The sequence below is a fragment of the Aulonocara sp. 'chitande type north' Nkhata Bay genome, linkage group LG11, assembly GCF_057382095.1.
Source record: "Aulonocara sp. 'chitande type north' Nkhata Bay isolate Kocher_YH1m ecotype deep benthic linkage group LG11, A_spYH_male_GT1.1, whole genome shotgun sequence".
NCBI lineage: Eukaryota > Metazoa > Chordata > Actinopteri > Cichliformes > Cichlidae > Aulonocara > Aulonocara sp. 'chitande type north' Nkhata Bay.
The window spans coordinates 7447590-7465017 of record NC_141354.1 but is presented as its reverse complement, the minus strand read 5'-3'; the positions used below and the strand labels follow the sequence as shown (position 1 = coordinate 7465017).

Below are 17428 nucleotides of genomic sequence, written 5' to 3'. Positions count from 1 at the left end.
ACCATTAAATCCGTGTGTCTTGGATACAAGTTGACAGATAAAGAGATTGTTTTAAAACCAATCCTTACAAAAAGAAAAGCAGAGCAATAGTCCTGAGATGAAAGAGCTGTGCTGCTTTGAGAAGACCTCAAGCTTGATAATTTATCTACTGAGGCAAAGGGAATCTTCCTGAACAAAAAGGCATCTTCGGACCCTGTAATGAGTTTCACCATCACATTTAACAGAGTCAGCTATCTCAAGAAGAATTGCGGAAGAGAGAATAAAGACTTAACCCTGAGAGCAGCATGTCTCCCTGTGACAGTCTAGCCATTGTTTCAAGGTTCCTCCACAAATTAACCCTGAGCAGGTCTGAGCATTTGTGTGTTATTGTATCTTTTATATTCAGGTATCTGAAATGTAAATTAGTGATAATTCTGTTAGTTTTTCACAATGTGGGGACTTTATTTCATTTGGAGAACTAAGAAAGGATGGCACAACATTTGAGAGGTGAGGGTTCATTTCAGTTTTATTTAAACTAATCTTACTTTAAGACAGCTGATCATAGTATTTGTGTTGAACAATTATCAACATATTTGCTCAGTCTGGTTCTCAACAGCGTTGCTTTTCTCAAAAGAGAGATTTCCTGTAGATTTTCTGATCCCTGCCTGCTGAGGTCATCCATTAGACCATGAAACATTTCCCCTCTGAGATTGAGAGATACTAGCTAGGTATAGTTGGGCTCACCTCAGTGCATGGCCTGGGCTCCAGAACCAGTACTGGACTTGAAGAAAGCATCTGCAGATGCTTTGTGAGCATGGGCTGTTACGATGCATTTGTCCTCTGCACAACTGCAATGGGAGCTTAGTCTGCATTGATGACAATAAGTCCTGCCCTTTGCCACTGATTGTGTTCATAATTTTTGTGGGCAGAATTTCCAGGTGAAGCCAGTAGGTGGAAGGCCTCCACCTGAGAGTAGAATCGATCTTTTATAATAAAGTCTCTCACAGAAATTACTTCCCTTTTTTTTTTATCAGTTTCACATGCAAATAGTGCACATGCAAATAAGCCGTCGAAGAGATGAGCTAGAAATGTTAATATTGACTTGTACCTTGTATGAGTTCATTCTACTGTAAAGGATTTGTGAGATTAAAATTGTGCTTTGCAGAATTTAAAATGGAGTCTTCTGCAGAATTCAATACAATGCATTAACATGAGTGAAATGTACCAGAGAAATGAGGTAGAAAATTCTAGCCCAGTGATTGTAAAGGCCGTGTGGACTGAGAGTGCAACGCAGTGTGTCTTCAATGTGTATAATGCCCTCCATAATGTTTGGGACAAAGACACAAGCTTTGTAGTTTGGCCTCTGTGCACCACCACAGTGGGTTGTAAATCAAACAATCAATATGCGAGTGCAGACTTGCAGCTTTAATTCAAGGGGTTGACAAAAATGTTTTACATGCAATGATGTAAGAATTACAGCCACATTTCTACACCATCTCTCAGTCCCAGAGGTTTAAAATTAGTGACAGTTTCATGGCCAGATGAGCACTGCTCTCTTGTTGTTTAATGACAAATGAAGTGGACATTTTATCTGATGTTGATTTAAAGTGTTACATTTATATTTTATAGCTTTTCACTGTAATTTGATCGTAATTTTAAAGGTGAAACCTAGAAGAGATGTTTGTGTGTAGGAGAGAGGCTGTAATTAGACTGAAAGACTCAAATAAACCTATCAGAGAGAAAACTTTAGAAGTGGCCAAATTCACAATCTGGTACATTCTTTAAAAGAATGAATGCACTGACCAGCTCAGCAGAACCAAAGGGCCCAAAAGACCACAGAAGACAATTAATGTGGATGTTGAATGAATTTCATACCATCTAACCAAGTCAAGAACACTCTTGAGGAAGCAGGTATATAACTGTAATAGTCTATAATCAAGAGGTGTCTTTGTCAATGTTAATACAGAGGGTTTATAACAAGGTGCAAACCCCTGGTTACACCAAGCCTGGGAGGGTCAGTTTAGACTTTGCCAGAAAGAAGAGCTGCACAGGTGTGTAAAAAAAGAAATCTTTGAAGCAAAATTAACCTGTACCAGAATGATGGGAAGAGAAGGAGCTCATGATCCAAAGCATGCACATCATCTGTCTAACCTGGTGGAGGAAGCATTATAGCATGGGCACCTGTGTCTGCATGTGGCTGCTGATAGAAGTGACAGGAGGAATTGTGAAGCATCAGCCAAATGCTGCAAAACTGATCAGACTGGTCTTTACCAGTTTATACCAATTTATATTAGTCTTTACCATTGATGCTGAACTTCTCAAAATTGAGGACTGCAATTCTTCATGCTAAATTTTTTGTAAAACCTATTGAATTAAAGCTGGAAGTCTGCACTTCAATCGCATGCTGATTGTTTGATTAATAGTTCATTGTGGTGGTGAACAGGGGGCAAGACTACAAAACTCGTGTCTTTGTCTGAAACATTATGGAGGGTAGGGAACGTTTTGTGATCTGGAATATAATGCATGTGGAAAAATACCAAAGATACATCAGGTTCATAAACTTATAGACAAGAGTAGGCTTTAACCCTCAGCATTTGTTCATTAAATTATGTCTTGCTTCCACTATCTTTAAGTTTTGCATTTCACTATAACCATAAGATAGCCAGGTCCTAAAATATGATCTAGCGTATTAGAGCTCGCAGGAACACTGTGAATAGTCTCTCATATGAAACGAGTGATCACATGCTTAAATGAGCATGCCATTATTCATTGTACTAATCCCACATTACATGTTTTAACAGCTATTAGGGTAATTAATGAAGTGATGGAGAGTGACCTTTACAACTAATGAGCCATATTCATTCATTTGCCACATTTGGGCGCTGTGCAGTTGCACTCTGCAGAATCTGTGAAAATCTTACTATCGAAACACAGGAAGCAGTTTGTGGTGAGCTGCTTCCCTCCTTTCTAGTTCAGTTTCAGGCGCTAAAGATGTAGTTAAGTGAAGGTGTGATCAGGCTTTTATGGTTTCAGTTGCATGATATCACAAACTATTGACAAACTGGCAGAAACTCGACTCAGAATAAACATGAATATAAAACAGAGGAAATACTTTTTGTCTATGGTGACGTCCTGTTTCTTATTAAACTGGGATGCAAGATTAATATGGTGAACATGAATCATTAACCAAATTATTCACCATGTAAAATGGTATTATTTTGTTTTCTTTGAAACACGACATGAACAGGTGGTTTAAAAAGTTAATTTTTATTAATGATCTATCCTAATTTGTTTATTTTACATTTGGATAAGTCACGTGAACTCAGTAAACTTTACTGAAGTAAATTTGAATTGCACTTTATACACTGCTCCAAAAAATGAATAGAAAACTTTCTAATCAGAGTTCAGCATCAGGTCAGTTAAAACTGTGGGATATTGATGGGGTCAGTGAAGTAGCAGAGGGGGCTGTTAATCAGTTTTAGCTGCTTTGGTGTTAATTAAATTAACAACAGGTCCACTAGAGGGGCAACAACAAGACAACCCTTAAAATAGGAATGCTTTCTGCATTTGGCTAGGGTCAGTGTCACTACTGGCAGCATGAGGCAATACCTGGATCCTACAGAGCTCGCCCAGGCAGTCCAATTCCTGAATAAATAAGTGTCATTGCCAGTGATAGAAGTCATTATGAATGGACTTTATAAATGAAAGTTAGGAGAGCTTGTTTAAGGTATTTAAATTATCAGTTAAGAGACAATGAGCTTAGTTTTTGTTAGATTTGCTGCTGTGGGATCATTGGGCTCATTGTTGTGTTACATGACCCAGTTCTGGGCAAGCTTTATCTGCCAGACAGATGGCCTCACATTTGACTTTGATATACAGAGGAGCTCATGACAGTGGGTGCTCAGGTCACGTGACTGCAAAACAAGCCAAAATCAGCACTCCACTAGCTGCGGAAGTGCTGATAACATTAAAAGAATTAAGTATAACCAAAACTATACTCCTCAGTATGGGACAAAAGATAAATATATATTTCAATATGAGTAAGAAACATAAATTAAGAAAAATAAACAACCTGTTTGTCTTTTGCTAATTAAATATTACAATGATTGCTCATGGGAGGTTTTAGAGTGTGGGGGGTGGGCGGTATTGACATGCTTTACAGGGTTAATACAGTGTAGCTATATAGTGCAGTACCAAATTTAGCCACTTGACGGGGATCTAAATCTGATTTGTGCCTTTAGGATTCTCCAGACAAGATCATTCCTGAAAAACTTTCATGGCAAGAGTAAAGCTGTACCATAAAACAGCAATTAAAAAATACACAGGTACAAAAAGAGCTTTAAGGATAAAATCCAAAAGAAATAAATAAAATAAAAATAAGTAATAATACCTGATGTATTGGAATGTATCTGAAATGTAGCCACGACACATGAGCAGAATTAAGATTTGTAGAGCATTTATGGAAAGACAAACCTAAAATAATTTTTTGGTTTAGCTGCCATTTAGATTTAACAGTAGCTTTGTACTTCTTACCTCTAATAAGGATTTTTCTTTTTCTTTTTTAGCATCCAGATCTAAATGTTAAAACAGAAGATCTGCAAGACCAAGTGCAGATTAGAAATTTGATTTAAAAGAAGAACTCTGTTTATTTAGCATATGGCTATATTGATGGTTTGTTGGTGACCTTGTGCTTATTAAAAGATACTGCTACAAAATTTAGATGCTGTTTCCTCCAAAATGTTATCACATCTGTATTTAAATTAAGATCAGGAAACACCTGTACCAATCAGATGATCAGAGGCCAACTGATACAGTGCGAGTGTGTCACTCTCCTGAACAGACCCACTGACATAGACAAAGACCTAACTGTCTCCAACTGTGGGGTGGAGCCAGTGCAGGTGAGGTGCCGACAAGCAGGTGGGTGAAAAATAAGCTGCAAAACTAACCTGAGTGACAAACCAGCGAAAGACAGTGTTTCCTGATGCTATTGCGACGACTCTCGTTCAGTTACATTTAACTTGGATCCTTTTAAAAAAAAAAAAAATGTTTGTTATAATTTCATGCTGTGAAATTTTATTTCACTCTGAAGAGCCTAAAACTGTTGCCACTATCAGGAAAACATCTATCAGCATATCAAGATCCTAACAACACCTCTGTTCACTGTTGTCTTGCCTCTCAGCATCCAGATAAGTAAGTCATGTAAAATCATATTAGAGTGCATCATAGGTGAACTGTTGACTCTCACTGTAGCAGTCGGCCTCTCTGATCATCTGATTGGTGCTTTTTTTCATTGTTTCCCTGATCTTAATTTAAACCTAGATGTGACCACATTTTGGAGGAAGCAGCATCTAAATTTTGCAACAACTTTCATTATTTCATAATCTTTTAACATGCACCAAGTAACTGGCAAATCACCATTTTAGCCACATTCTAAATAAACAGAGTTTTAGAAACTAGCAGATGTCTTTCTTTAAATCAAGTTTCTAATCTACAGTTCTTCTGTTTTCACATTTCAATCTGTGTGGTAAAAAAAAAGAGAAATTTCCATATGATATGATGTTTTTAGGGAAAATGTGTGTTTGTGTATGAGTGTCATTTTTTAAGTAAGGTAATGGTCAGATACTCTGCTAGGCCTCAATCTAAGATGTGTAAATATGGAAGCCTCCTTTCTGTCCAGCGCATGATGCCTGGGCGCTGTACAGTGATGGTCCCACCCACTCACAGCAGCTGGAAAAAATGCAAATGTTGCTTATGCAATAAAAAGACACTGAAAAAAGAGAATTCATGGATGGGCAGCTTTGCTTAAATCCTCCAGTTTCGACAGAATGGGACTCATGAGGTGACATAATTTAGCAGGAAGTGCAAAGTCAATTCTAATGAATCAGGAGTGATTCCTGTAAAACTGAGTGGATTAATAACGCTTCTGATAAGAATCTTTTGATTGCTTTGTGTAGAACGCATGTTCTCCTTTTTGACAGACAAATGTTTTACTGCTCTGTCAAAACACCCTAAGAAACCATAACATTTGAGATAGCATGTGACAATCAGCATATTCCTGTAAACAACAATGCACAATCTGTCACATAATTTATGGTTAAGAAGTAAATTATGGACATGGTTTAAACAACTGATTTGCATGTTAGTTACACTTTCATTACATAACACTGTCTTTTGTGCTGACATTTGAAGGAATTGCTTTTAATTGTCCTGGATTTTGCACAGTAGATTTTTCCACAACATGACGATCTCCATATACATTCTGTTCTTCGAGAGGTGAGTCATGTAACTCGAGGCTGCTGAGAAGACAATTACAAAACAGAAATTTGACTCCAGTGCACAAACTGTACAAACTGACTCAGCTCAAGTCTCAATATTACTTCAACACTCCTACTGATGTATTCATCCGATAGAGCTGAACGTGTAAACAATTAAAAAAAAGAAGTAAAAATAAACTAAAAATACAGTAGAGTAAATCCTTCCATGACTAAATTATGCTTAAATATGCTAAATGCATGTCAAAAACCTCCTATCTCCGTGTAAGTTCTCAGTTATCCAGTTGAGTCATAAGAGCTTGAAAAGAAGGAAGTGGCTTCACCACTGCTAGAACAGCTGGAGTAGAGTCCCTGCTCTATACTCTGCTTTATCAACGTGGACTAATAAAGCAGTGGGTACTAGCCCACTTTTAGAAACAGTGGCTGACTCCAGTGGATGCTGGTCGGGTGCTCCAACAGGAAAATGCCCCAAACCTCGGGACTGTGGAGCATGAATAACAAAAATGAAAGCATAAAACGGCTGGAAATGTTAGGATACGTTCTGTGGATGTTGCAGGTTTCGCAAGCTTCCTCGAGCACTTGGAGAAAACGAATTGGTGGAATTTTCCTCTCTGAACACAGACCTGTGGAGTCTTAATGGAAACGTACCAGAAGTAATCATCAGACATGGTGCAACCTGTGGGCGTAGCGTCAGTAGGTGGCAGTGAATGATATAAATACGAGGCACGATGCGGTAATTACACAGCATCACAGTACACCTGTATGAGAACAACATGGAAGGACACCACAAAGGTAAGACTTTAGGAAGTTATTCTTTATTTAGATTGAGAGCTAAATTTCACAACCAGGAAGAGTGTTAACTCACCAAGCACTCTAATAATAATAATGATGATGATGATAATAACAATGCTTTCAAATTACTGTATAAAACTCATAGCAGGGTTAATGGGTTGTGGTAGCTTTGTGTTAGTGGTGAGAATCCAGCTATTTGGTTCAAATAGGTGTGCAAAAGGCAATCATGCTTAACTAATGTCTTTCTTAATGAAATTTCATGTCAAATATCATGTTGCTACAGGCAGCTTCTTCAATGTGCTCTGTAGTGTTGGACTCTTTGAGTACTCTGAGGCCAGCTATTACAGTTCTGGGTCTTTGTTGGCATTACAGATAGTAAAATTAAAGTATCAAGCCAGTGCTTTCTGCTCTCTGCTTTCTGTCTCTGATAGTTAACCCTTTAACGCCTGAACTATGAAATAAGTGCCAGGAAAGTTACTTTTTTTGATACTGGACTTTTTATTCTGACAAATGAGAGAAAAAAAAAGAAAATATATGAGTTTTAATTTGTGTCATATCCACTATAGTTAAGAGATATTCTGCCAATTACTAATCTCACTTTGAGGTGCAATAATGTTCTGATCTGTTTTGGCTTTTAGTTTCCTCTTTGCCGTGTTCCAGAGAGGCGGCTTTGATTCGTCTCCTACTGGTGTCAGGGAAACAGGGTTGTTGGGAAACAGGGTTGTTGGGAAACAGGGTTGTTGGGAAACAGGGTTGTTGGGAGACTGTTTAGGGTGTGTTTGAAAGCGGTCAGTCTCAGCACCAGCTGACGTAGGTGACTGTTTTCTGGGACCCTTTTTGGGCTTTGGAGGGCTTTGGAATGGGGCGTGGTTTAAGAACTGGATTTAAAACTTGACTAAAAAATGTGAACACAACTCTGGCTGACCGGCAATTGTTGGTGTTTTTCTGTGTTTGCGTAAAGTCTGTCGGCAGAGTTTCTGTTGGGTGTTTACCCCAACAGCCACAGCTGTGATGACTGGGTGGACCCCATACTTCACTACCCTGCAGAGCAGTGGGCATTGAACTCTAATTGGAATTTAGAAATGTAAAAATAAAAATGTTCTCTTAACTGGATTTAGAGCTTTTATAACCTTTCCTTTAGTGTATTCACCATGTTGATGTTATAATTATGCTATTATGGTTATACCAAGGTGTCATACTGTTTTAATGTGGGCTGATACCTGACTCCTCTTTTCTGTGTTTGAAAGATAAAACACTCTTATCCAAATTTCTCTCAGTAAGTCAGTGTTGAAGGTAAAGTGCAGAAGTGAAATCAGCTTTAAGAGAGAAAAAATCTTACAGCAAAGCAGATTACAGAAGAAGGTCTGTGTCAACTGAACGAGGAAGTGTTCCACACTAAGAATAAAAAAAAATGGGAAATTGGAAGAAAAAGATGAATTGCTAAATCATTCGTTAAGCACTTTCTTGCCAAACAATCTTTTACTTCAGCCAGCTTTGAGGAAAGCTTTGGAGAGCCTCCTTTATCTTTATCTTCTGTCATGTTTGAACGTAATTTGCATCGGCTGAGCTTTTCAAAATGTATCTAGTTTTTGAGAAAGCCACTGATGTCAGAACTCATATGATTTAATTTGTCTTTATTCAGAGGAGAAAACCAGTGATGTCCAAAGCCCGGCAGATCCAGGTCATCCAGTGAAATGTTCTCCAGTCATCATTGACAATATTCCTCTGAATGGACCCACTGTGAATGTACTCGCATCAGAGAACTTCATTCACCAGTCCATGTCCATCATTGTGGAAAATGCAATAAAAAAGGCCACAGACGTCAGAGAAAAGGTAAACAATGAATGTATGGATATGTAACTATACGACAGCAAATTCTGCTCTGTTTGACTTCGACAGTGACATGTTTGTTCCTGCTGATCAGGTTTGTGAGTGGCGCTCTCCCGAGCAGCTGAAAGAGCTGCTGGACCTCGAGCTGAGAGATGGGGGAGAGTCAGAGTCTGAGATCCTGCAGCGCTTCAAAGATGCCATCAGATACAGCGTCAAGACTAGTGAGTGTTTGAAATTTAATGAACTGAGATCCGAACACAGAGACACCACTTTAGGAAAGTGGCTTCCTGAGTGTTTCTGTAGCAGTGATGTGGAGGGACATTTAATGAACCCAGGCTACCAGATGCCAAATACCCTGCAGACAATCATCAGAACTATGGGTAGATCAGGAGATAATGGCCCCTGGGCATAAACAGGCACAAACAATATGTTCTCACTCAAACGTGAGTGCCGTTTCAATCTACACATGTTCGTTCATTTTACTTAAATTTAAACTTTCGAAAACACTATTTAACGTCATTAAAGTGCTGGTTAAAGTTAGGGAGAAGGTTATGGGTATAGGGTTAGGGATAAGGATAGAGTTATGGCTGGAATACATGGCTGGAACGTGTATTACTGGGAGACCATAATTCTACTGATGTCATCCATAACACTGCGCGTTGCATAAGAAAGCGGAAGGTCACCTTTCACGCTCCTCAGGAAATCCGCGGGACGTGACAAGTCGTCGGGATGTTACGCCTCAGGCATAAGAAGCTATATGTCGTTTAGTGGTCCGTCGTGCCTTTAATGTAATTTAGCACCTCTTCTACTGTTGACACCTCTTTTCTTTTATATTTCTGACATCAGTCTGCTGGAGTTTTTAATGTCTCTGTAGCTGTTTTGTGTTGGGCGAGGTTTTTTATTTCACTGGATTTTTTTGTAGTTTCTTTGGTTGTCTTTGTAGTAATTTTGCTTGTTCTTTAGTCTCTTTAAAACTCTTTTTTTTGGTAATTTTTTTTTAACTCCCTTTGTGTCTCTTTATACTGTTATTCCATTTTTGAGTCAACTTAAAAAAGATGCAGAGTTGTGTTGAACTCTTGAAGATGTAAATTCTGAATGAAGAAATGACACTTTGATGTATTTTACCTACTTACTTCAGGATGTTTGATTAGCCCTCATCTGATTCTTACCTGGCCTGATTCAGCTTTTAATATTTTTTAGCTCATCCTCGTTTCTTCAACCAACTGTATGCTGGGATGGAGCCCTACTCTATGGTGGCAAGCTTCATTATTGAGGCTCTCAAGCCCAGTCTGTGAGTACTGCACTTATTTACAGCTAAATACTTTGTAGAGAAATCTTACAGGATCATTCAATATTCAGTACTGTTGTAAGATTTGGTTTGGTTTTTAATCAGGTACACATACGAGGTGGCTCCAGTCTTCACGCTGGCGGAGGAAGCTGTGTTGAAGAAGATGATGGAGTTGATTGGCTGGAAGGATGGCGGAGATGGAATCTTCAATGCAGGTATAATCGCCGACAGATAATAACAGCAGGTATACCAGAGTTGGAGAAAGAACGTCAACATATCAAGTGATGAAACTGAAAAAAAAATGAGACTATGACATCACCTCTTCTTTTAACAACACCTTGCACATTTTTTAGAAGATAGCCAATTATTGTAGTGATGAAAACCAAATGCTTATACTATACTGGCTGATACAGGAATTTAACTGCTCAACAGCTTAAAAGCTGCATGATAATGCATCCGGGGAGGGTGACAGGTTCGTATTACAGAAAAGCCAGTTTAGCAACTTCTTGTAATGAGTCAATCAGTTGTGTTATATTACGATTCTTTGAGAAATAAGGATAATCTTGGTGGTAGTATATGTCTCTGATTACGCTGCCTCTACAATTGTTAAGGTTGCCCATGCCGTGTACACAAAAGCTTCCACACCGCCACAGATTATGTGTTTTGAACTGTGTGCACCATATTTCAGTAAAATAAAGGCTTTGATTTGTGCATCATTGCACTTTGTCACAACCTTTTTGGACACACAGTAGAATGTTAATATCTTTTTCTTAAGAAAATAAACATCTCCTACGTTTTTCCCTTCCAGGCGGTTCAATGTCCAACATGTATGCTGTGAACTTAGCCAGGTACCGTTGCTGCCCTGACATAAAGGAGAACGGCCTCTCTGCAGCTCCACGCTTGGTCATGTTCACGTCACAGGAGGTACGTTTTCTAAAAGTCATTACAAAAAAAATTCTTTGACTGATTGTTTTTTTTGGCCACATTTTCTTACTTCCTAAAAGTAAATCCTAAATATAATTTGTCTCAGAAGAAGCTCTTCTCTGTCTTTTGTCTAACCCTCTTAATAAGCAAAACATTCTTTTCTGGCCTCTTTAACACAAATGAATGTTGGCATGAATGTTTTACTTGCTTGATTAAGCAGACAAATCTTGCATCTCTTGAGGGGATGCTCGCCTTGCAAATCTACCAGATTCTTTGAAGAACGGGTCGCGAGGTGAAATTAGATCTGCTTTGTACGACCGTAATTGTTGCATAATTCTTCCTTTATCTCTTTCAGTGTCATTACTCCATTTCCAAAGCAGCAGCTTTGCTGGGGATTGGCACAAAGAATGTTTACGCGATACCATCTGATGAGAGGTAAAGAGCCACTCGCACACTCCCGTCTGTTTACACCTACAGAGGGACCTGGCATTGCACGGTCCAGACTTGGTGTGGGAATACCTCATTGTGTTTCAGTGAAAATGACGCTTAGTCTGCTGGGGTAAAAATGAGTTAGTAAGCTGACTGAATGATGAGTTGCTGTGTGTGTTTTTCAGAGGGAAGATGATTCCTTCTGCTCTGGAGGAGCAAATACTGTCTGCCAAAAGTGAGGTGAGCGAGCAGTCGCTGGCTGTTGTGATGGGCTTGAATTAAAGTTACAGAATTATTGAACAAAATGTTCATGTGCGTGTGTTCAGGGTGCAGTTCCCTTCATGGTAAACGCCACCGCAGGAACCACAGTGCTCGGAGCGTTTGATCCCATCGATGTAATTGCCGACATCTGTGAGAAGCACAACCTGTGGCTGCATGTGGATGTGAGCCCTATGATTAATTAATCAATTTATTTATTTCCTGTAACCATGTCTGACAATCAGCTCTTCTTATTATAATATTCTCTTTTTTCCTCAGGCATGTTGGGGAGGAGCAGCTCTGGTGTCCAGCAAGCATAAACACCTGTTAAAGGGCATCCACAGGTACGGATGAAGGCATCATTGCCTCTTAGTAAAGTGAAATGCTGATCGTTTCCTGTTGTAACCTCTCCTCCTGCTTTGTGGTTTTTCATCAGAGCCGACTCTGTTGCCTGGAACCCTCATAAGATGCTGATGGCATGTCTGCAGTGCTCGGCTTTCATGGTCAGAGACAAAACGGTAAGCATGAATAATCCTCATCAACAGACTCCTCATCTGTGGTCCAGAAACAGCACATGTGACTGTGGCTTCTTACATTTTCAGCCTCTTTACGGCTCCATATAGTCAGGCTAAATGTTTGACAGGAAAAAAGTTATAAATTATAACAAGCTTGTCACTACTTGTGTGTTAGCTACACAAGTTAGAAAGAAAACTTTAACATTCAACTACACAAAAGGTCAGTTGAATGTTAGGTTTGGCTCCCACTCACTTCTCTCAAGGCCTGCAAATTCACACCATTGTTAATCTCTCACTGGGCTCTTGTGCTCTTTCTGTTAACAGAAATTCAAACTGGAAATGTAGAGTTTACCATTCTAGACAATAATTGTACTCTTTATGTGTCCGGACCCATCTTCATTTTTACATAAGCCATACACCCTATATACATACATACGTATATATTGGTTGTTGTTGTTGTTGTTGTTGTTTTAACTGAGTTATGTTTGGACATTGCTTCATATGTAATTATATCTATGTGACAAATACCTTAATGAATACTTTAAGGTTAACATAAAGGTGAGGCCTGTTTTATGTCGGTCCATCAGTGGTTGTTGAAATTCTTGCTGAAAAGTTTAGTGTTACAGTCCAGCTCACACAACTCAGCAGACATGACTGGAATATGAATGTACATCAGAGAAATATGACCAGCCACATGCGCTTAATTAACAAGTTGGGGCTAGGACAGATCACCAGTCTATCTGTCTATAGGGAGTACAGAATTATTAGGCAAGTTGTATTTTTGAGGAATAATTTTATTATTGAACAACAACCATGTTCTCAATGAACCCAAAAAACTCATTAATATCAAAGCTGAATGTTTTTGGAAGTAGTTTTTAGTTTGTTTTTAGTTTTAGCTATTTTAGGGGGATATCTGTGTGTGCAGGTGACTATTACTGTGCATAATTATTAGGCAACTTAACAAAAAACAAATATATACCCATTTCAATTATTTATTTTTACCAGTGACACCAATATAACATCTCCACATTCACAAATATACATTTCTGACATTCAAAAACAAAACAAAAACAAATCAGCGACCAATATAGCCACCTTTCTTTGCAAGGACACTCAAAAGCCTGCCATCCATGGATTCTGTCAGTGTTTTGATCTGTTCACCATCAACATTGCGTGCAGCAGCAACCACAGCCTCCCAGACACTGTTCAGAGAGGTGTACTGTTTTCCCTCCTTGTAAATCTCACATTTGATGATGGACCACAGGTTCTCAATGGGGTTCAGATCAGGTGAACAAGGTGGCCATGTCATTAGTTTTTCTTCTTTTATACCCTTTCTTGCCAGCCACGCTGTGGAGTACTTGGACGCGTGTGATGGAGCATTGTCCTGCATGAAAATCATGTTTTTCTTGAAGGATGCAGACTTCTTCCTGTACCACTGCTTGAAGAAGGTGTCTTCCAGAAACTGGCAGTAGGACTGGGAGTTGAGCTTGACTCCATCCTCAACCTGAAAAGGCCCCACAAGCTCATCTTTGATGATACCAGCCCAAACCAGTACTCCACCTCCACCTTGCTGGCGTCTGAGTCGGACTGGAGCTCTCTGCCCTTTACCAATCCAGCCACGGGCCCATCCATCTGGCCCATCAAGACTCACTCTCATTTCATCAGTCCATAAAACCTTAGAAAAACCAGTCTTGAGATATTTCTTGGCCCAGTCTTGACGTTTCAGCTTGTGTGTCTTGTTCAGTGGTGGTCGTCTTTCAGCCTTTCTTACCTTGGCCATGTCTCTGAGTATTGCACACCTTGTGCTTTTGGGCACTCCAGTGATGTTGCAGCTCTGAAATATGGCCAAACTGGTGGCAAGTGGCATCTTGGCAGCTGCACGCTTGACTTTTCTCAGTTCATGGGCAGTTATTTTGCGCCTTGGTTTTTCCACACGCTTCTTGCGACCCTGTTGACTGTTTTGAATGAAACACTTGATTGTTCGATGATCACGCTTCAGAAGCTTTGCAATTTTGAGACTGCTGCATCCCTCTGCAAGATATCTCACTATTTTTGACTTTTCTGAGCCCGTCAAGTCCTTCTTTTGACCCATTTTGCCAAAGGAAAGGACGTTGCCTAATAATTATGCACACCTGATATAGGGTGTTGATGTCATTAGACCACACCCCTTCTCATTACAGAGATGCACATCACCTAATATGCTTAATTGGTAGTAGGCTTTCGAGCCTATACAGCTTGGAGTAAGACAACATGCATGAAGAGGATGATGTGGACAAAATACTCATTTGCCTAATAATTCTGCACTCCCTGTATATAAACAGTGGAGCATTAGACAGCTATGTGCTTCAGCACAGTCATTCAGCAGAGCTTTGGGCCTGGGGTGGACCTGCCAGTACAGTTCACTGCAGACTAGTTCTCTTGTAGTTCCACATTTTGGATTTATATATAATGCTAAATGCTCGCATAAAGGCCTAGTTGCATTATGGTGTCAACATGTGTAGGTTTACACTTTTTCCAAACTGATTAAGAATCACTGAAGGAAAAACAACTATAAACAGAGTAAAAGGTAACATTCAGTACAGTGCGAAATACCCATCATTATCTAGCCTTGTGCAGACTACAAGTCCTGGTTTCCTGTGTTTCTTGTGCTGACATAAATAAAAAAAGGTTCTCCGACTGATATACCAGAGTCTATTACCTCCTGTTAAAATATAAAATCACTCTATATAACTCATCTGTGTCCTTGTGCTCCCTCAGAGTCTTCTGCAGCGCTGCCACTCTGCACGGGCCTCTTATCTCTTCCAGCAGGACAAGTTCTACGATGTCAGCTACGACACGGGGGACAAGTCGGTGCAGTGCAGCAGGAAGCCAGATGCTTTCAAAATCTGGCTCATGTGGAAGGCTTTGGGAAGCAAAGAGCTGGAGCAGAGGGTGGACAGAGCCCTCGCCATGGCAAGGTCAGTCTGAGGAACCATGGGCTGCAGATAAATATCACAGTGACCGCATGGCAATATTTACTAAATCAGAAATAGGAACCAAAAATTTATGTAGTGGTCCTTCACACCACAGAAGTATTGCTCATTCATGGAATACAGGCTTTGCAGCATAAATTACAGAAGAATAGACCCAGCAGTGCTTCATGCACAGAGACTGAGGACTGCTGTGAACTAACTGCTCTAACTTTAACTGACAATATGAAACTATGTGCACGACTGTGGGGACTAAGCTGGTGCACAGTGCACTCTAGTGGCCATTTCTGTGAATGACCTCAGTAATAAGCAAAAATGTGGAATGGCATTATTATCATTTATGTTTAATTTCAATAAAATAAAAATAATAAAAATGCAAAATATGCAGTAACATTATAATAAATTACTTAATTAATGAAAAATATTACTCTTTTTAAAATGATTGGCTAGCACACTATACAACCCCTAGGCTATATAGTGCATTCTCAATGCATTTTACAGATATATTTGCTTTAATAAATCAAAAATATCTAGTTAATTATCCATATGAAAGACTAATGATTGAATTAAAAAAACAGTTACTTTATTATTAACCCCAATTCTGAAAATATTGTGATAAATGCAAAGACTTTCCCTATGACAGCTGGGACGGGCTCCACTCCTAAGACTAAGTATTATTATGGCTTGTATGTTGAGCGGTGGAAATGATGATATAAATCTGTGCTGCGATCTGAAGCTAAATTTTCTTCATCACAGATATCTGGCAGAAGAGATCAAGAAAAGAGAAGGATTCCGTCTGCTGATGGAAGTAAGTTAATTCACACTAAACCACTAAATTTCATGTCATTACGAACTATGAAAAGAAGCATTTCATTCATGTTTTTATTTATTTATAGAAGTGCATACATCTCAATTTTATATCTCTACAGCCTGAATATGCAAATATTTGCTTCTGGTACATTCCACCCAGCTTGCAAACCCTTCCAGATGGCCCTGAGCTCTGGGAAAAGCTCCACAAAGTAAGTCGTTAACCACCTAAAAGTGACATTCTAAAATTTGACGATGACCAAATCCTCCCGTGTGTTTTGTGCCAGTCATTGCAGTGTTTCCTCCCTCCTCCTGCAGGTGGCACCTGTGATCAAAGAGCGCATGATGAAGAAGGGCAGCATGATGGTGGGCTACCAGCCACACGGAGAAAAGGTCAACTTCTTCAGGATGATCATCATCAGTCCTCAGGTCAGCAGGCAGGACATGGACTTTGTCCTGGATGAGATCAACAATCTGGGAAAGGACTTGTGATGACTCCCCAGCTTTGCACATCAGGGGCAGGCTTGTTGAGAACAGGGCCGGTTTTACCACCACCATTATGGAGCCCCCTCCACCTTTCAGTTTTCACTTCCTTTTGTTGTTTACAATAAATTTATTTAATCTATTTAAATGTAAGTAAGGCAGGGAAGTGATGTAACGACAGGGGCAGAGATGTATGTTTGTTTGCCTGCTACCTGATTTCCTCTTGATTTATTTTTATGCCACAGTTTTTATATGTGAGAGTGACATGCTGTTTGTCTTTTTATTAAAGTCCCAAAACTGATTTCACTGATCAATTTGTGAATGGCTCATTAATCCGCTAGCTTGCACTAAGAGTGCTCACATAATTCAACAAAGATGTGTTAATGTTTTACCAGAACACAGCAGCTGGTCAGCAGAGGCCCCACACAATCACTGTGGCTTGACAGCCACAGCATGCATTCATGTTTATCTCGCTAAGTGAGCATATCTTTGTAGATGCCAGTGACCTAAAATCCTTTGTGATTCTGCAGAAGTTCATAATGGAAGCAGCAGCTGGCAGCAGGGTATTTAAGTCAACATCAGAGAAATACCCCAGCGAACTTGAAATAAAGTATCTTAGCTGGCTTCTTTTCACAAGTAAATGAATCTTTATGCAGGGCCCAGAATGAAAGGAAGACAAAAGCAAACAGAGATAGCAGACAAAATATATCTACACATATATGTATGTATTGTATGTAGAATTTATGACATGCTGGTGGTGGTGTGTGAAAAACATCCACAAACAAATGCAACCAAAGCCACAAAAATGACAGATAATAGAATAATTATTAAAAGAAAACTTCAGTCTCTGTGGTAATGTGCCACTAACAACTGGTCAAGTAT

General features: G+C 39.4%; 1 protein-coding gene across 1 annotated transcript; it reads left to right on the top strand.

The window, feature by feature from the left end:
* The first annotated feature begins 6725 nt into the window (after positions 1-6725).
* On the top strand, positions 6726-16845 carry LOC147318407 (acidic amino acid decarboxylase GADL1-like). The gene is made up of 15 exons (XM_086309832.1): positions 6726-7043; positions 8686-8876; positions 8968-9094; positions 10074-10164; positions 10267-10376; positions 10970-11085; positions 11441-11520; positions 11700-11754; positions 11841-11957; positions 12052-12116; positions 12209-12290; positions 15045-15244; positions 16013-16064; positions 16186-16275; positions 16382-16845. The coding sequence occupies exons 1-15, from the start codon at positions 7025-7027 to the stop codon at positions 16553-16555; spliced, it is 1569 nt and encodes a 522-aa protein (XP_086165958.1). The 5' UTR covers positions 6726-7024; the 3' UTR covers positions 16556-16845.
* Positions 16846-17428: the final 583 nt, after the last annotated feature.